The 21201-nt window shown below is 37.3% G+C and overlaps 1 protein-coding gene across 3 annotated transcripts in view; it reads left to right on the plus strand.

Moving 5' to 3' along the window:
- Positions 1 to 16154, plus strand: part of LOC124878549 (SEC14-like protein 2) — a 34169-nt gene extending 18015 nt beyond the window's left edge. For all 3 annotated transcript variants that reach the window (XM_047382547.1, XM_047382546.1, XM_047382548.1), the window contains 4 exons: positions 638 to 744; positions 11553 to 11692; positions 13333 to 13502; positions 13585 to 16154. In XM_047382547.1, coding sequence (XP_047238503.1) covers positions 638 to 744; positions 11553 to 11692; positions 13333 to 13502; positions 13585 to 13748 — 581 coding nt within the window. In that variant the 3' untranslated portion in view covers positions 13749 to 16154. The remainder of the gene's footprint in view (positions 1 to 637; positions 745 to 11552; positions 11693 to 13332; positions 13503 to 13584) is intronic.
- Positions 16155 to 21201: the final 5047 nt, after the last annotated feature.

Raw genomic sequence — 21201 nt, forward strand, 5'->3', positions numbered from 1 at the left:
ACTATTTCAAATGCAATAATTGTTTTCTAATCTATTCCAAGGAAATTCCCACTTTGCATGCCAATGCAACATTTAGGCAGTTGCAGTCTCACTGCAGTGGATGCCAGCATCTGGCAAAGGATGGTGCTCTAAAATGCCAAAAGTCACAAAGAGAACTCGAGGCACATATGCCAGAGACAGGAGACTAGTTTAAACTATTTTAAATCCGCCACTAGTTTAAACTATTTTATCCTGACTGAGATCATTCTGGTCCTTTTCTAGTATAGTGCAGCCCTACATCACTCCATCCTGTTTTGGAAAATAGTGGTAACTAAGACCGTTTCTAATTAACCGCAGTTACTGCTGCAGTTAAATTGATCAACCACACAGAGCCTTGTGCAACTGTCAGACTGTGCTCAGCAGAATATTGCTCTGTTATACTTGTGCAACAGATTACATAAATCAGAACACGACACAGTGTCATACTCATATGTGCAACAGTTATTCCTGTCAGTGCAGTAAACTTATACCACCCCATCTTTCTCACTGCTCATATTTATACATCTTTTCATACACTAAAGGTTGTTCATGTGAAGTGCATCCATACGTTTAGTAAATTTTGCTGTAACTGTAAAGGCACGTCATCCTGTTTTTTCAGCTAACTGGCAGGAGGTTTTACTGAAGTACATTGATGCAGAGGAGCTGCCGGCCATTTACGGAGGGAAGCGGACGGATCCTGATGGAGATCCTCGTTGTCGGACCAGGGTGAGTCAGCACACCTGCTGGTGCTCATTATTCCATGCAATACATGGCTGATAAGTTGGAGAAGATAAGTATCTAGAACAAACAAAAAAAAAGATATGGAATATTTTTTGTTCACTGATTCTAGGATCAGTGGTTTCCTTTTAGTTTATAGCCTTGAGCACACTTTTTCCCTGTTATTTTTTTCTTTTAATCATTTCTTAGGTACAACTATATACATTTTAGCAGAAGTGTTGGTCAAAATCCTGCTTTTCCTTTTACTAACAGACTTTAAAAGTCAGACCCTCAACAGATGCCAGATTGTGGCCTTTCGGACATTTGATATCACTTTGTGGATCTTCTAATCATGATCAAAATATCAGGATTTTTAATCGCACTTGCAGTAAAACAGCTGTCATCAGCTCCAGTAAGGTTATCTTGACCTCAGCCAGCCGATGTACTCTGCTCTGTCGCAGTTCAACAAGCTATAAAAGAAAAGAAAAAACAACCAAAGACTAGTAAGACCATAACTAAAGCTGGAACACACACATAACTTCTAGAAACAAGGTAGAAACTAGATAGTGTTGTGATTATTAATCTGAGAATATGTGTTCTTATCGGTTAGCATTGAGCTAACAAAAGTTTGACTTAACTTTAAAACACAAACACAGAACACAAACAGAGCACATGTGCTGCAGATAGCCTGCTAGCACTAAGATAGCTGAGTTTCACACAAACAAAACCAAACTTCATAAATGAAAACGTTCAGATCATTTCATCCTAACTGTTAATCTGCCCAAACCCTAACCTCTGACCATGGTGAGGTAATGTGGTCCAAGGGGTGAAGTTTGAAGAAACGTCCACAGTCAACAGGCGGTTAACTCGGTAGCTTTGCGGGGGGTCGAAGGTGCGTTCGCTCTGTGAACAAAAAGGTTAGCTCCGGAGCTGTAGCTGGGCGGTCCGTCCTGTCCGCTGACCACATGATGATGCAATCTCTGCGGTCTTCCTTCCAGACTGGGAGACCGCGTCTTTGCAGTGGCTTCTCTTCAACACTGCTTATACCTTAATTTCCCCTCTTTGTGAATGAAATCATCAGGTACACAAACAGTGCTTCACTCATACTTAACTTGTGCATATGATCGCGTGATCTTATGACACTCTTGGATCCAGTTTGAAGAGTTTGTCTTTTTGCCAGCAAAAGATATCAGCGCGCTTTGTCCCCCTCCTATCCCGATGAACACCGGTGTGGAAAGAGAGCGGATGTAGCAACAGCTGTGCTTTTATTTGGGTAGTGGCGTCACAGAAAGTCCGCAGTTATCCCGTTTCCTGGCTGTGCCGGAAGAAGGTTAATGCACTTTATTTTGAAAAGTTCCAGAAGAGTTCGTACCGGAGTTTAATGTTGAAATCCATGGCTGTGGGTCCCAACAATAGATGCATCTGATGAGTTATTGAACTGGCTGTCATCACAAGTTGTGCAACTTGTAATGGAGCCATATGCCTCCGATCACAAACATGCAAACAGAAGAAAAAAATGAGAGTTTTCAGGAAGCGGCCAAACCGGCAAACAAATTTTTGGATGGGCAGGCCGGTCCAGCAGCAGAAAGTGCTTTTCCATTGTCTTGTTGAAAAAGGACAAGGAGTGACTTGAAGAAGTATTTAAAGTATAAAACACAAACTACAATGTGTTTTATGGGGGTTAGTGTGATGGAGCAACACAACGTGCACAATTATGAAGTTGGTGGGAAAAATGATAAATTGTTTTCAACTTTTTTTTTTAACAAATACAGGTCTGGAAAGTGTTGTGGCTGTTTGTTAGCTTCATTTCACTGCAATTCACTGCTCATTCGGGTAATCTCTATCAGATTTGCACTTCTAGAAACAGAAATCTTTGCTCATGCTAAGCTCAATCAAACTGGATGGAATATCAGTTTTCACATTTAGCCACAGATTCTCAGTTGGATTTAAGTCTAGCCCATTTTAACACATGAATGTACCCTGATCTAAACAAAGGGTCTGCAACCTGTGGCTTGTGGACCTTTCATTGCGAATTTTAATAACTTTAGCTAAAAATGATGAACAACCAATTTATGTCTTTAACATGTAAGTTTTATTGATTAATGATTAATGAATGTTTATCAAGAATTATAATTAAAAATCATAATTCAGAAAAATATTTTTCTTCCAAAAATCATTGCTTACGAATAGAAGTCAGAGGTGTCCTCTGGTGTTGTGATTATGGGCTCAAAGCCCTTAATAATTACAATGAATTAATTATCATTTTCCACCATCATCGGTGGAAAAACTCCAGTAATAAAACTGGGACAAAGGAGTGGTCAGGCCATGAGGCCCAGACTGCAGCTGCTTTGAATAGAAAACTTTTAAAAGTACAACTTCTAACTCCTGGCTGATTTGGGATCAGCCGGACAAAAACAGGAACAAGCACCTTGCTGCTCGCATCGGCGCTCCACGATCAAACAACACTTGCACAGCAAATCAAACACTCAACATAAAACACTTTAATCAGTATTGCATGCAACAAGTTGATACCTTTTATTAACTATTGGTGATTCTAAATCACCTTAACTTTGCCTCACCCTGCCCAGACCTCTAAATATACCTATCCAATATAAAAAAAAAAAAAGGAACAAAATTACTTTGATGACTTCTTCTCTCCACCGTTTGAGGATGAATCGTTGGTCTGAAGAAAACGGAGGAGGGACCAGAGTGACACACGTCCGTGATCAACTCAAAAACGGTAAACTTCTCATCCATCCAAAACAGGGAAAATATGAGGAACCGTTGCAGTCAATTGAATCAACAAGGAGGAAAACTCATCTCCTTGGAAACAAACCTCTGTGGGTTTTCACCTGCGCAGGGTGTCGACGGGGTCTTCGATCGGTAAATGAATCTTCTGACCTTCATGTATCAGACAGAATTCCAGCTTTCAAGCTCTTCCGGGAGTGGCCATGTGGAGGAAAAGTTTGCCTGCGAGCTTCTGTCTATCCAGATATGTGCCTCCGTTGCCTCTGATGACGTCAGCTTCGATGTTCATCACTGTGACGAATGTCACTGCGCATCCCAGTCGGTCCATCCGACCAAAATGGATGACCCCAACAAATATATTATACATATAATAACAAATGCAGGTTTTAGCAGTTTTTTCATGGAAGAATTGCACTGAAATTCCACAAGAGAATGACACTAAAGTACCACTAATATGTTTTAGATATATTTTTATTTTAATAATTACAGGTTTTTTTAAATAATTTTCCACAAATAACATCACATTGAAGAAAATGTCTCCATCCTCTTTTTGCCAATGTTTTATGTTTTTCATTGATTGAAAACCTAAACATAGAAATAAAATAGTGGTTCTTTAAAAATGACAACAGACTTTCTTGAGTAAATATCAAAAAATTGTAAGTTGCCTTTTTTTTAAATGGTCATATAACATTTGCAGCTCTAAATGAGTTTGATTTAGCTGGACTGAGGGCAGAAATGGGTCTTTGGATTATAAAAGTTGCTGACCTCTGGTCTGAACTATTCTACTGTAGACCTAACTTTATGTTTAAGGTCGTTCTCCTGATGGACGATAATCCTACTCCCCAGTCTCAAGTTTGTTAGACCCTTTAACGTGTTTTCTTCCAGGTGTGTTCTATATTTAGATCCATCCACCTTACATTTACCTTTGACCGGGCTTCTTGTTCCTGTTGAAGAAAAGCATAACCACATCAAGATGCTGCCACCACCATTGGTGTTTTCAAGATGTTAGATTTCTGCCACACACAACAAAAGTAAATTTTTTGTCTTTTAACAGTTTAACAATCTTGCCACTCTTCCCATAAGGGCCAGCTATGTGGTGTGCACACCTAATATTTGTACCTCAACAGACTCTCCACCTGAGCTGCAGCTCTCTGCAGCTCCTCCAAAGTTACCATAGGCATCTTCTCTGATCAATGCTCTCTTTGCATGAGCTTTCAATTTAGGTAGATATCCATGTCTTGCAGTTGGTCTATTCTCTCTCCATGTTTAGATGCTGGATTTGAACAGAGCTCTGTGAGAAGTTCAAAGCTTGGGATATTGTTTTATAATCTAACCTTTTTCTACAACTCTTATCCCTGACCTGTCTGCTGTGCTCCTTGGTCTTCATGATACTGTTTGTTCATTAATATTCTCTGAAAAACCTCTGAGGCCTTCACAGAACAGAAAGATTCACTTAGTGTGAATTACACGCAGTTGTACTCTGTTTACTAATAACGTGACAAAGGGAGCTGTTTGCACTGAATTTTATTAAAGTAATGAGGGCTCCATTTATGTGTATGGAAACAATTTTGAAAAACGTAGCATTTATCTTTCATGTCACAATTACTCACTGCTTTTGGTTGGTTTATTCATAAAATCCCCATAAAATATATTTTACTGCATAGCTATTACATGACAAAATGTTAAAAAGATCAAGCGCATCATTAATATGTTTATAAGGCACTGTAAATGCCACTGAAGTAGTCTTAAAGGTAAAATATTTTACTCTAAAATATCTGCTTCTCTATCGTAAAATGGTAAACTGACAGAGCATATATGACACTTTTCTAGTCAAACTGGCCACTCAAGGCACTCTCTGATGAATCAAACACAAGCCTCCAAAAGCAAAAATTGGTTTTAACAAATAAAGCAACCCCGTACCATTCTAGAGCGAAGCTTTAGGACTCTGTTATGCCCCTTTTCCACTGGCTCGTTTAATCTGGCGCAGTTCCACTCCACTCGGTTTCGCTCTACTCAGTACTGTACCAGTTGTGTTTCCACTGACCCACTGATGGCTGGAGTTATGGAAGCTCCGCCTCCAGCCATCAGTGTAGTGTGCTGTGCTGCTTTTAACTTTAATGCGTGACATTGTCATATTAAAGGAACCTGGGGGAAATGATAAAAATAGAAATAATAAATAAATAGAAAATAAAAACATAAACAAAATACAAGTCATGTTTGTATTGTTGTATATGCAAGAATGTCTTATATATATATATATGTTGTTTTTTTGTATAAAATAATCCACTGCAATAATTATCCCAACCAGAATTTATAAAAGAAGACTCAGGGGTTCTGATGTGAGGGGGTTGTGGCAGGAGAGGAGGAGAAGAGAGACGGTGCTGTCTGGTCTGGTGAAGCTCCAGAGTGTACCTGAAGAAGCTACAATTTTGGACTTTATGAGGAAGTTTTTGTCTCAACCATGGTAGTAACGAAGACATAGACTTTAAAGCGTAAAACATCGAACTTTTGACCGCTGTAAAGTTAGTTTTAGGTTGGATATTCTTGCTCTGGGATTCAGCAGCATCTTCCTCCCGTTTGATCCGATGCAGGCAGTCTGATTACGGGCAGCTGCTCTCTGCCTGCGTCCTCCTCCTGCAGACGCTGGTTCTCTGAAGGACCATCAATACATTTCCAAACCAAACTCTCTGTATTGTGGTGATATTGTTTTCTGTGTTTTGGGGGAAATGTTTGTGCGTCTGAACAGCTGATTTTTTTGTGTGATTCAGGCATGGTTTATGATTTGTAAATATAAAAAATATATTTCCATTTCAAAATATGATAACCCTCGGGCAAATGTGGTCCTTAATATTATTGTAGTTGCTCTTGAGTTTTATGATCTTTTCCTTGCGCTACCTCAGTGAAAACTTTATCATTTTCTTGGTCTCATGGTCCATGGACAGCAGTCTGTTCACGCCACATGTAGTCCCTACTCAGTCCCAATCATACCTGCTCAGGAGCAAGGACCAAAAAAATAGATACCGTAATGGAAACGCTCGCAAAGTGGGCCGAGTGGAGTTGAGTAGGGCGAAATCGAGCCAGTGTAAAAGGGGCAATAATTACAGTCTGGGTAGGTTGTTAGTATTTGGTTTGGAGCACAGTGTCGGTTTCTTTGGAAAATGATCCAGAACACTGACTTGTTTGTACAGAACAGACTTTAACAATGTTATCCTAGATGTTTAAGAGCCCAGAGAGAAGCTGATGCCAACTCTGAACGTTTACAAAGGCTTCCTAGTCGAACATTAATTTAACGAAGCTATCAAACAAATTAAAACAGTAGTATGTGTCAGTGAGATATCAAATGTTGCATATCAAACAGGAGAAACGGTTGTTTCTCAAATATGTTGTTACTGGATACAAGTCTGATTCCAAATACAGCCATTCATCCCTGCTGTAGATCTAAAAAGATGAAAAAATGACCTGAATCAAAGTAGATGTAGACATAGTTAACAGTATGGCTGCTTTGAAACTGCTTCTCTTCTCATCTTGCATTATTTTCATATTTTGCTCACATAGTTTATAGCAGCTTGCAGCTTTGCTTTATTGAAACACTGCCTGGCTAATATGCATGGTGCATATGGAATATTGTAAGTGTACATTTGACTTGCAAATATTTTGCTATGCCAAGCTCTTTAACCGCCAGATTTGCTTGTCCTGACCAAGTAGCTAGAACAAAGAAATCATTTTCCTACACAGGAATGAAGTCATATTTAATTTCCCTTTTGGGATGAATAAAGTATTTTTGAATTTGAATTTGAATATCCCATTCAGGAAACTAATGTAAATCTCTTAGGATTTTCTATGGAACACCAAATGTTTAGATGTTTGGATAATGTTTAATTTGATCTTGTTGCACATGAAAGAACAATTGATTAAAGGCAAAGTAAAAGCTATTCTTGACTGCTCTTTGCCAGGACCATTCAAGTTGACTTCATGCCACGCTGTCCCGCCTTGCTGTGCTAAAATAGCGAAAGCAATCAATATAACTCACCCTGGCAGATGAGAGATTTTTTTTTAGTTAATGCAGTATAGGCATGGGCCGGTATGAGTATCTCAAGATATGATAACCCTAAGTAAAAATACCACGGAGTCATGTTATTCACTCAAAAATGCAAAAGAAAAATATATAACATGATCTAAAACTTTAGTTTTTCTGCTGTTTGTATAGTTACAAAACTGATTTTGTCTGTTTAATTTGCTTGGTGTTTCGCTCAGGTAGCAAGCCTGACAATTAGAGTTTCCAACTTTAGGTTTATAACCGTGTTGCCTTAACATGAGTGATAGGTGGCGCTCTTTTAGCTTACAAACCACAATCGTTGTGTTTTTCATCCATGGAAATGTTTCCAAACATCCAATTTTGCCTTTCTTATAAGGAAATGCAGTAGCCCTCTCTAAGCCAGCTGAGAGGCAGTGTACAGCAGCAGGTGGAGGAGGGCCACTGCTGTGTTATTCATATGTAGGCCTTAAAATTCAAGGCCAGATGCGGTTTCCTTTACATTCAGGAGGTAAACGATTCACTTTGTCTAGTGTTACATGCTGGCTGTTTGGTGAATTCATCTTTCTATAATCTCCTGATCGCAGAACCATTGAATATTTGACAAAACTACTTGCTGCAGTCTGTGGCATCACCTGTGTCTCTATGTGCGTTCACACTGCAGGCTTATTGTCGAATGAATTGGTTTTCAAACTTTTCAAATGCTGCAGTTGTCTAAAACATGAGAGCACTTTAAGTTGGTTGTTAATAAATGAAGGACTTGAAAAACTGCTTCAAAATTGTAACTTTTTAAAACCTTGGTATAAGTTGATAACTGGAACTGGCCCATGCCTAATGTAGTCCCAACCCAATAGAAGCTGCTGTATGAGTCTGGCTCCAGGAGACGATTAGAAAACTGACCCATGTTTGTCACTGTTTCTTCAGATAAGAAACTGGGCCCAGGACAGATGAGGAACACAAGGAGGCAAATTCATTTTGACAGCGTACAAGATTTTTGGAATGAACTCAGCCTCAAAGTGTTTTGGGCTTTTCCCCATTTGATTTAACTTCTCCTCTAGTTAGCTGGCTGTGTCCTTCACATTGTACTGTGATATTTTGGTTAGTTTGGGACCTGACTTCTGTTCACATTGTTCTTACATGATAACAGATCATATGTTGTGTGTCCACATCTAGAATCATGTGGACTTTGATTGCAGCTTACTGCGCTAATTGTACATTTATCAGAAAACATGATCTGTTACAAGAGTTAAGCTTAACATTTAGGTCTATTAAATACACTTTAATTGTACAAAACCTTTTAGAATGCATTATTAGGCCCCTTTTTCCCAGACTACTACTTTCAGTTTTAAATATCTCTTTGTGCTTTTGCTTCATTTACAGGTCCTTCTCAAAAAATTAGCATATTGTGATAAAGTTCATTATTTTCCATAATGTAATGATGAAAATTTAACATTCATATATTTTAGATTCATTGCACACTAACTGAAATATTTCAGGTCTTTCATTGTCTTAATACGGATGATTGTGGCATACAGCTCATGAAAACCCAAAATTCCTATCTCACAAAATTAGCATATTTCATCCGACCAATAAAAGAAAAGTGTTTTTAATACAAAAAACGTCAACCTTCAAATAATCATGTACAGTTATGCACTCAATACTTGGTCGGGAATCCTTTGGCAGAAATGACTGCTTCAATGCGGCGTGGCATGGAGGCAATCAGCCTGTGGCACTGCTGAGGTCTTATGGAGGCCCAGGATGCTTCGATAGCGGCCTTTAGCTCATCCAGAGTGTTGGGTCTTGAGTCTCTCAACGTTCTCTTCACAATATCCCACAGATTCTCTATGGGGTTCAGGTCAGGAGAGTTGGCAGGCCAATTGAGCACAGTGATACCATGGTCAGTAAACCATTTACCAGTGGTTTTGGCACTGTGAGCAGGTGCCAGGTCGTGCTGAAAAATGAAATCTTCATCTCCATAAAGCTTTTCAGCAGATGGAAGCATGAAGTGCTCCAAAATCTCCTGATAGCTAGCTGCATTGACCCTGCCCTTGATAAAACACAGTGGACCAACACCAGCAGCTGACACGGCACCCCAGACCATCACTGACTGTGGGTACTTGACACTGGACTTCTGGCATTTTGGCATTTCCTTCTCCCCAGTCTTCCTCCAGACTCTGGCACCTTGATTTCCGAATGACATGCAGAATTTGCTTTCATCCGAAAAAAGTACTTTGGACCACTGAGCAACAGTCCAGTGCTGCTTCTCTGTAGCCCAGGTCAGGCGCTTCTGCCGCTGTTTCTGGTTCAAAAGTGGCTTGACCTGGGGAATGCGGCACCTGTAGCCCATTTCCTGCACACGCCTGTGCACGGTGGCTCTGGATGTTTCTACTCCAGACTCAGTCCACTGCTTCCGCAGGTCCCCCAAGGTCTGGAATCGGCCCTTCTCCACAATCTTCCTCAGGGTCCGGTCACCTCTTCTTGTTGTGCAGCGTTTTCTGCCACACTTTTTCCTTCCCACAGACTTCCCACTGAGGTGCCTTGATACAGCACTCTGGGAACAGCCTATTCGTTCAGAAATGTCTTTCTGTGTCTTACCCTCTTGCTTGAGGGTGTCAATAGTGGCCTTCTGGACAGCAGTCAGGTTGGCAGTCTTACCCATGATTGGGGTTTTGAGTGATGAACCAGGCTGGGAGTTTTAAAGGCCTCAGGAATCTTTTGCAGGTGTTTAGAGTTAACTCGTTGATTCAGATGATTAGGTTCATAGCTCGTTTAGAGACCCTTTTAATGATATGCTAATTTTGTGAGATAGGAATGTTGGGTTTTTATGAGCTGTATGCCAAAATCATCCGTATTAAGACAATAAAAGACCTGAAATATTTCAGTTAGTGTGCAATGAATCTAAAATATATGAATGTTAAATTTTCATCATGACATTATGGAAAATAATGAACTTTATCACAATATGCTAATTTTTTGAGAAGTACCTGTAGGTAAGGGGACTGAGCAGAAATTATAAACTGCAGAGCCCAGGAATCAAAGTGCTAATCTTATATAAAGTTGGTGCACTATAGACTGAAATAAAACTGACAAATGTTGATATGTTTGTGTCTGGCTGGATATTGTACCCTTTATTTGCAATAGTAAACCTGAGGGGTTTAAAATTAGCAAGGAATTATTCTAGAGTAACCCTTTTGCTAATTTAAGATGCGGAAGAAACCACAAACGAATTTTTAAATTGGAAAATTTTGTCAGCTAAATCCCTACCACAGTAAAAATGGTAAAGAAAATAAATATTTGTTTTAAAGAATATATCATTTTTTAAATGTTTCCTTGCAGATTCGTAAATGGATGAGGATACAATAAACCAGTGTGGGTGACGGTGCAAAATAGTGCAGCCATTAACCGATTTCCCCTTGTAATTATTTTTGAACTTATGATCACAGTTAGACATTGCATACAAGAAATCACATTATTTGAAAAACTTGAAAAATGTTGAGCCTTATGCATTTTGTAAGGTTTTTTTATGTTTTATTTTTCTCAGTTGGGTTTAGTTGTGCACAACTTATGTAATGAAAGAGTTTTAAAGCTAAACAACCTTCACTGGAAGATTCCTACTGCTTTGCTTTCTACTGTCTGTTTTAATATTGCTTCTATTCATTTCTTTTTCTCTCTAGATTGTCTAGATTATGGTTCATTTGCAGTGCCACCTTTATTCCTAGATTTATGTTCACATCAGGAAACAAAGGCCTGTTATTTTAGTTGTGTTTAATGTATTGTATTACAGTATACTGATTTTATTGGTTTGAGTTTGTGTAAATAAAAGGGAAAATGTGGGACAAAAGAGAACCCTTTTATTCTTCATGTGATACGCTGCTGAATGTCTAAATAAGTTGGTTCGGTACAAGAGTACAATGAATTCAAGCAGTCATAGACATAACGAAACCGTAAGTCCAGCCTCTTTTGCCTCGATTTCTTCTAACCTTCAACATCCAAGTTTTCAGTACCTGTATTTTGACCTTTCATGATTCTTATGCAGATAAATCATGTTGGACCAGTGCCCTCTTCCTACTATGTGCGGGACCATGTCAAAGTGGATTATGAATACTGTATGACTGTCAATCGAGGTTCATCCCAACAACTGGACTATGAGATCTTATTCCCGGGCTGCGTTCTCCGGTCAGTATACCAATGGGACAAGTAAGCCTAAATTTAAGATTAACCATTCTTTTACCTGCAACACAAATATTCTTTCATCTCCTTTCTTTGATAGAAACCAAGAAAGCAAACACATGTTGCATATAAAATGTGGAACCACTATTTCCTTAACTGAACTATTTGGCAACAAAATGTATGTAGGACTTGAGTCCTGAGCTGTATCACTCAAACTGCATTTCACACATTTGATCAATCAGAAATATAAACTTGCTATTCATCTGTGAAAATAGTTAGCCCGCACAATTAGCCCCCTCTTTGTCCAGTCAGCTCTGCTTCTGCCTTTACTTCCATGGTGTGACGTTCCCCTTCCACTGCAATACTTTTTATCACAAGAGACTGCTAAGGTTTTTTTATTTTTATTTCTCCTCTTCAGCCTGTGCAGAAGGCTATGTTATTAGCCTTCTGATTAGATAACATATTTTACAACTTGTCATTTAAGATGATGAAATCATTTTATTATCGTAAAAACAAATTATAATGCCAAAATGTACTTTAGCATTGGTCATGGTGCAAGTGAGTTATGGCTTTCACATAGCAGAGCTGCTGCTGCAACCCGTCTTTAAGAAACTACACTCTGCAGTCCCCCTCTTGAACAGGGGGTGTTACTACAGAAAAAAATACCACAGTTATACACAGTAACATAGCCAGAATGGCAGCAGATAAACCTATAGGAAATACATTCTTCAGGACACAGTCCTGCTGCAGCTCATCCCAAAGGCTGCCATACTGGCTCCCAGTTTGTAAAATGCTGAATGGTCTTTCCAAGCTGCTTGTCAGGTAGTCCCTTCAGGTCATCCAAGATAGAATCACTCCAAGACAAGAACTAAACAGGGGGAGCAGCGTAGTTTCAATGCTCCTTAACTCAAATCAACCGTCTGGAAACCTGAGATGTGAAGAAACTGTTGGCTCCTTTACATCAGGACGAAAAACATTACTGTTTACTTCAGCTTTCAAATACGGATCAAACATTACTTTATCAGGTTATTTTTTATCATGTTTTAGCTATTTGTTAAAGTTTTATTTAAAATGTTGCCATTATTCTTTTAACATATTTCAATACGACTTTCTTTACCTCTTTTCTTTTCCCTTAAAGTACATGAATTACCTTGTGTATGTAGAGTGCTATACAAACATCCCTTACCTTTCCCAAACATAAGTACACCGCGTCTATTTAGCTGCACACGTCTGGTCTAGAATTCAAAGCACTGTTTTAATGACAGTATTTAGGTGGTACTGGTTCTATTTTTTTAATACCTGGTTTTCAGTATTGCCTAAATGGTGCATATAAAAACTACTCCTTCAGAAAGAAAACAAGCACAGACACTTGAGGTGCAACGAAACACACCACTGTTTGTTTGTGTAATTCCCTGTTTGCAAATCATTAATGATCAAGCAACGTTAAAGAATCTGAAATATTTTTGTAGGAAGTATGGTTCTGTTACCTAGTTTTGTAGGTAATTGGCTCTGAGCATCACAATTACTGACACATTCTTTTGTGTGGGCATACATCCAATAGGTGTCCTAATATTGGGAACTATAAAAGTAAAACATGACTTAATTATGCAATTTCTACAAATGTTTGTAATCTGTGATTCTTTAAGGTGGCAGTTTGCTTGTGAGGGTGCAGACATTGGTTTTGGGGTGTTTCTAAAGACGAAAAAGGGTGAGTGGAAGAAGGCATCTGAAATGCAGGAAGTCATTCCCAGCCAGCGATACAATGCTCACTTAGTGCCTGAGGATGGATCGCTGACCTGTGAGCATCCAGGAGTCTGTGAGTAGTCTGTCTGATTATCTAAAGTCAACACAGCATAAAGTCCAAGCCATTAAAATGATTCTCTTACTGTTGAACACAGATGTGCTGAGATTTGACAACACGTACAGCATCTTCCAGGCCAAACGAGTCAGTTATACTGTTGAGGTCCTGCTCTCTGACCAGTTACAGTCGCAACGGGAAGCCCTGACCAACGAGAAATCCAGCAACAACGTACAAGCAGAAGGCGAACAGTCACGACTGTGATGTTAGATAAGTTTAGGGATGTTTAGCCGCTAATAAGAGGCACAGCCTGACATATTTGATGTAAACAGGACCGCAATGCTCACTAATTTATAGTTATTAGTAGGGTTGTAACATTACACATAAGTCACGTTTTCAGCGTTTTGTACAACCAAAAAATAAAACAAGTCAAATTGTAGGTTTGTTTTCTCCTATTTAAAACTGAAGAATTTGTCCTTTTAAAAAGAAATCAAACTGTTCTTGCTATGATGAGGTTCTGACTAATTGGGCAACATATATGGAAAGAATATGTCAATTTGTAACTTTCAATTTAACCAAAAAGTTTAATTTTTGACAAATTTGACCAATGTTTTTTAACAAGCCATATGTCAAACGTTACCCCAGATTTACGCATCGTTGTCTCTGCACCGCTCCGACCTTCACCGCCATTCATTCCAGTCCTGATTTACATTGGAATGCTCCACCAAGAATCCCAGAGGTTCTTCGAGAAGCATGCCCAGAACGCACAATAAAAGCCAGCGATAAATGCGGAAATCAGACCAAAACGACTCATTCTGTGGAAGTTAAAACGGCTAGAACTGCTTCATGTTTGTTGTTTTTTTTAGCATTCAGACATTTTCTCAAGTTTTGTTCTTCAATAGGTGAGTACACCGAGTACAGATAAGCTATTTAATTAGCTTATTTTGGTGCATTTAATGTTTATTTGTTAGGTTTTCATTACCTAAGTTAACTGCTAATATGGACATATACATATCAATGAACATACGCGGATATTTATTAATTCAGCAGGGCCTTTAAGAAAATCTAGTCTCTTTTAGTGAATTATTTTGAAAATACAGATGTTGTTCATGTTTAGTTACCTGGTGGTGCAGTGTGATCTGTGTAGATTTACTCCGACCTGGCTCTGGTGTCCGGCAAAAAGAGAATCGGGTTGAATTTTACCGAATGGCTGTGTGCACACCGCCGCCCTGCGGAGGCAGGGCACACACTCTCATTTAGAATAAAGGGTGTGTAATTATAGCGAAGTTCGTACCATGGTGGAGCAGAGACTGACGCTGTTGGGGTTAAAGTTTTAATTATAAAAGGGTATGTTCATAAAAGAACATACCAAAATTTTGAAATTAAGTGGGGTTGTTTCAAGAATGCAAATTAAAAAAATGAATAGCTTCTCCTTAGTAATAAAAAGTTTAGATTTAAAACAGGCAGGGCACCGGCAGGTGGCACTTAATTATTGTCTGTTAGGTTTATACATTTCCTAATGTCATATTTACTGCATTTATAGACCGGTTTTATATAAACTATACAACTTATTCGACAAATGACTATATCTGAATATTCAACGACACTTTAATCATCTTAGTTGGCCTCAATTAATTGTCTATTTGATGAGACATTTGAATTTATTTAGAAGTTTCAATAGTCAACTGGTTTAAATTCAACAGGTTGATTCAATCGATGGCTTATTGGACTTGATGTATAAGTGAATATAAACATACTTTGATTTATATAAGCATACATTTTATTTATAAATTAAAAACTAACTTAATACGTTTTCAATTCAATTCTACTCAATTTTATTTATATAGCGCCAATACATTTTTTATGTAAAAGGTAAATATTTTTCTTCCGATATTTTTTTTTATTGTGAACTGCATAAAATTTTTATTCAGTTTTGATTTCATGCAGTGAAACAAAAAGAGTGCTAGCATTTATCACGATGTGTACAAAAGTTTATGATTTGTCATTTTCAATGGCAACAATATTCAACACAAAAAGGTGTTTACATCTTGGTTTGGATGATCCTTAAATGAATGCTGTCCTGTTGTAAACATGCTGTTGTTTCTATAATTATGTAGCAGACAAAATGATGATGTTTCTATGGTGAACATAAACTCACAGGTACATGGTGATTAATTCCTAATGATTCTTCATTCCTGGTGCCCAAGTCAAAGGCACATCTTTCTCTTCATGACATGTAACTAATACAGCTTCACAAACATTTCTAAAAATACTGAATATAATCAATATGTAATGATGAAAACAATCTGTTATTTATGCAATGTTAATGCTAATATTTTCTTTATTTTGAATCAGCAGTATTATACATTCATGTCATTTCTTTTCAGATTTAATGGACTCTTGTTGTTTCTCAATGTTTATGTCAACAAATAACTGCTGAATGTAGACTGAGGTCAGAATAAAGTCCTCTTTCTTTCTTGCACTATAATAATTTTTTTAATTTATTCCAAACTCTTCCAGCATATGGGTTTACCTGTATACTTGCTTCTGGAGATTAATTGTCAGTGTGTAAATGTCTGCTTTTTATTGTGCTGGTTTTGCTTGAAGTTAGGTTTCAGATGTTCATACCGGATGGGTCATTAGTACCGAAATAAAAAAATACCAACTTTAGATGTTTTAAAGTTGTTGCAAATCATTCCTGAAAAGAAACTGAATATTTTTTGTCTTTTGCTGTCACCACACTTCCACTGACCTGATGATAAAATGCTTGCCCAGCAGTCTTATAATCCTTTCTGTAATTTGTTAAGGTACTGTCTCACGTCTATGGGGATTGCAATAAATCAGATTTACTCTGGAAATGACTAATGTGACAAAAAGGGAGATTTTACCAATTCAATTCTGATAACAGAATTAAAGATTTTACAAGATCTGCAGTGGGGAGAACAAGTATTTGATACACTGCCGATTTTGCAGGTTTTCCCACTTGCAAAGCATGAAGAAGTCTCTAAATTTTTATCATAGGTACTCTTCAACTGCGAGTGAACTGCGAATCTAAAATAAAAATCCAGAAAAACACATTGTGTGATCTTTTTTAAGTAACTAATTTGCATTTTATTGCATGCGATAAGTATTTGATCACCTGGATTAACAGATTAATCAACTGGCAAAATAATCATTAGTTGCCGCCTTAAAATTAACACAAAGAAAACTGAGAAACAGCAAAGACCAGACAATGAAGAAGTCTGTGTGACTAGTGGTTTAAAGGGCTTCAACAGGCAGTTATTTGGGATTTTGATATTGAGTAAATTCATACTGCTCTATAGGATTCCAGCTATATTCATTCTAAAATCCTTCGTAGTATATAAAGAAAATAATGTTCTACAATAAGACCAGTATTGAAACACTGACCAGTTTGACCAGGGCTAAAATATGTTTCGACAAAAGGAGCTAAAATAATGATGCATAAAGAGCAACTTGGGTATCTGTTCATAAAGTGATTGGAATTAAAATGGAGGAAATAAAACAACTGTGGATACCTTTTAAATATTTCCTGTGGGAAAAAGTATTTTTGGAGACCCAAAAAGCTCAGTGTAGATGAGAAGAATGAAGATATCGGGAGCTAGAAAAGAAAATATACACCACTGGTCAAAAGTTTTAGAACACCTTTCTCACTTAATGGGTCTCTATTTTTATGACTATTTAAATTGTAGATTCTCACCAGAGACAACAAACTTGTGAATGAACACAGATGGACTTATGTAGTGAACAAAAATTGTGAAATAACTCTAAACATTTTTAGATTATTACAAAATAGCTACCCTTTTCTTTGATGACTCCTTTGATTTCTTGGCATTCTTTCCAAGAGCTTCATGAGGTGGTCACCTGAAATGGTTTTCCATTTCAGGTGAGACTGCCAATGGTTAATATTTCAGTCATACATTCCTGTAAGACTCACAATGAGAAAACACATAGGTGGCGATTAGAGATGTTTATTTACAGATATTTATTTTTTTGGCGCTCGGACCCTGGAGGAAGGCTTGAATGAACAACTTATGATTAGAATTAGAGATGTCTTCCCCCCCCCGAGATCCGACTGGTGGTGGAGTGGAGGCCTGAGGAGGTAGGGAAATTTGGAGGAGCTAGGAAGCCAGATGGTGGAGATGGGGAGGAGGAGGGTCGTAGCTCAGCTTGAAGAGCGAGGAAGTCCGTGAGTGAAGAGCTTTAAAACGGAGCCTTGGACGGTGATTGGCTGAAGAGAAAATGCGGACTCGATGCTGATTGGCTGGAGCGGGAGCGAATGGTGGAGTCACTGGACGGAGCAGAGGAGGGTTTGAGTCTTCCACATTGAATTTTCGTCAGAAGTCCATTATAGCACAGGGCTGCTACTTTCTAAAATACAACACATCTAAAGTTATTTTATAATTTTTGCTTTGCTACATAACTGCATATGTGTTCATTCACTGTTTGGTGCCTTCATTGAGAATCTACGTACAATGGAAATAGTCATACACATAAAGAAAAACATTAAATGAGAAAGTTAAGTTTGACTCCAATTAGTGCATTATCCAACTTCATATAGAACGTATGATTTAAAAATATCTAAAAAATTTTTTATATAAAAACAGCAAAGTTTGGTTTTATTCTGGTGTCACAAACTATAAATTTCTCTGGAAAATGATGCATGTCTTAGCTGGAAAGCACCACATGCTATTATTTATACTTTCAAACCCCTGATAGAAGCATAGCATTAGATGTAACTTTCATATGCATTACCTATTGTAATGACAGTTTGATATTAAAATAGGACAAAACCAAATCTCACAAGGTTCAAAATTGGTCACAATCACCCTGTCATTGGAAAGTATTTTTTTCTGTCCTTTCTAGCAATAACCGTTTAGATACAGACTGTTGATAAAAATTTTGAAAGTGTCTTTGTTTTATGATCTGATTTTCTGACCTGCATATTCGCTTCACCTTGCTGTTTCCCCCTGCTGCATTCTTTACGTCAGGATTCAAGTCAATTGGTTCTGCAATTGGCTCTGCAAATCAGTATAAATATGCAATAATATTGCAATTTTAAGGTCTTAATCATTTTCATACCCATTATACTTAAGTATTACACCACATTCTGTGACTGTCCGATTATGTGACTGCAGAGAATGCTGGTAAGAAGCTGGACTAAAACAAAGATGCTCATGTATTATCAGAAAATATCTACAATACAAATTCAAGAACAAATTGTTAATCCAATGAAGATGGCGTTCCTGACATTTTAGAATACATAAAAAATTATTACAATTCATACAACTAACAGAAATGCCACCATACTAGTACCCAAACATTTTATTTGCTTATTTTTGGGCAGATAAGTAAATTAAAAACTACTAGTAGCCTTAATATTTATTAACGAGTCTGAATTTGTAATTATCTTAGTCATGACAAAAACTGTGACAGTTTTTGATAATTGCTATGAAAATAAGCAACCATCTCTGTATTTCAGTCCAGCGTATCAACAGCGCCCTCTGGTGGCACAAAACTGACGATCACGAATACGGTGAAACACTTTATCTCGGGTTACTGTTGACAAAATGCTAAATTTTCCACATTGTTTCTGCTTAAGACGCAATAGAATAGTTCTCCAACGTTCTTTTATTCAGTTAATTATTTTGTGAGTAGGCTGCATTACAATCTAAATGTAACTGGATTCAGGCTACAATCAGAGACTGCACAATATATTACAAAAATGTCATCACATCAGTGTGTGCGATAGTCGAGTCGCAAAGGGCAGTTTGGAGTGCAATAATTGCTGGCTAATAAAATATTTTAAATGCTATGAACTTTACATGTTAATGTAATATTCAGCCAGTTAGACAGAATCTCACAGCAGGAGATGCTCACATCAGACATAATTGGCATTGCCTAAAATGCTGACAATAGGCATATATCACAAACGGTATTGTCATCACAATTTTAACCAATGTTTTCATTATCACAATTCTCCTATATTGTGAAGCCCTAATTTACTCAAAAGCATTCAGTTTAAATATATATTCTTTACTAAAAATAGGCAAAAATTCATAAATATTCTGATGATTTTTTTTTCACCCAGAAACTATAATTACCTTGGATGGACAATCATTAGGTGACTTTGTTTACAGATATAATTTGTTTATGCTGGGGATAAAATATCTTAAATACCATCACCATTTTGGCAACGTCAGATATCACAATAAAAGATTCCTCTTTGCTAAAAGTAATTCATTTCCAAAAGGTATAGTTTTGTTCAAGATGTCTAATAACAATATTTACCCCAAATACTTTTTTCTATTTTTTTAAACATATTTTATGAGGGTGCAAATCTTAACTGGGAGGGAGTCAGAACCATAGCTATGGCCCTCTTAATTTAAATCATGACTGTGTTGGGTAAACAACCAGTTACAATGGGGGAAACATAATTATGAAGGAGTATTAGATGATAAACTGAAACTTGCATAACTCTCTGCTTACTTTCCTGTGACTTTGCAGAATTTACAAGTTACTTTCACAGAACGGATTCTTTTTTTTTTTTGGTACGAAACTGACAGGTTAATGTCCAAAAATGTACAGGTTCCTTTCTTGTACTTACAGGTACTTAGTTTATTTTTACGTGGAACTTAATGGATACCATCCTGGAACTTACAGGCCACATTTTGGAATTTACTCAGAATTTACAAATTACTTTCACCATATTCAATTACCTTGAAATAACTGACAGGTTACTTTATGCGTTTGACAGGTTAGGTTCCTGGAACCTAGGCTTCTTTACTAAAACTAACTTTTTTGGAAAGTTTACTAGTAACTTCCACATAGAGCTGCAGTTTGATAATGGATTAATCTGTGTATTATTTTTTCAAATAATCGTTTAATAACCGGGTAGCAAAAGGTGCTTTATAGGAGATTATTTACAGAATCTGAACCAAAAACTACGCAACTTGAGGAGTTCTGGATACAGCATATTTACAGAAAAAGGTTTTTCATCTTAAATGCAAAATGTATATATTTTCATTCCATTTTGGCCCAATTACTGCTCTGAGTGGGTTGTTCTTTGAGGAAATGGCAAGTTTTAGGGTCAGTTAATGATTATTCCATTGCTAAATTAGTTGACAATTATTAGTTAATAATTTACAGGTTATTTAGAATTTGACTGGAACTTACAAGTTACTTTCTTGGAACTTACCCAGAATTTACAGGCAACTTTCGTAGTAACTACGGGTTATTTTCCTCAGATCTGTAATTTTACAACATAAAAGACAGTCCACCTCAGATAATTGTTTAAAACATAAATTAAAACGTGAACCTATTCCACTACATGAGAACATTTGTGCAAGTACAGACTGTACTGTAATCTTTGGCTTGTTATTTTCTTATTAAAGAAAGATAAGACAGACATTTATAATGAACCACAGTTAACCTGTAAATTACAGAATGTAATTTGTAAGTTCAACAAGTGTTAACAATGCTGAAAATATCTCTTTACTCACAGATCATAATAAAGGAAAAGGGGTCGAGGAAATACTGAGGTAGACTACGTAGGGAAATGTCAGCAAGTATTATGATAACAGGGTTACAGACAGAATAATTAAATGTGCAGTGAAATATTACATTAGCTAAACCTGTGGTGTTTAGATTGTTGACTAAATTCAAATAATATCTAACGTCCAAACAAAAAACAAAGGGC

Source organism: Girardinichthys multiradiatus, chromosome 12 (assembly GCF_021462225.1).
Source record: "Girardinichthys multiradiatus isolate DD_20200921_A chromosome 12, DD_fGirMul_XY1, whole genome shotgun sequence".
NCBI lineage: Eukaryota > Metazoa > Chordata > Actinopteri > Cyprinodontiformes > Goodeidae > Girardinichthys > Girardinichthys multiradiatus.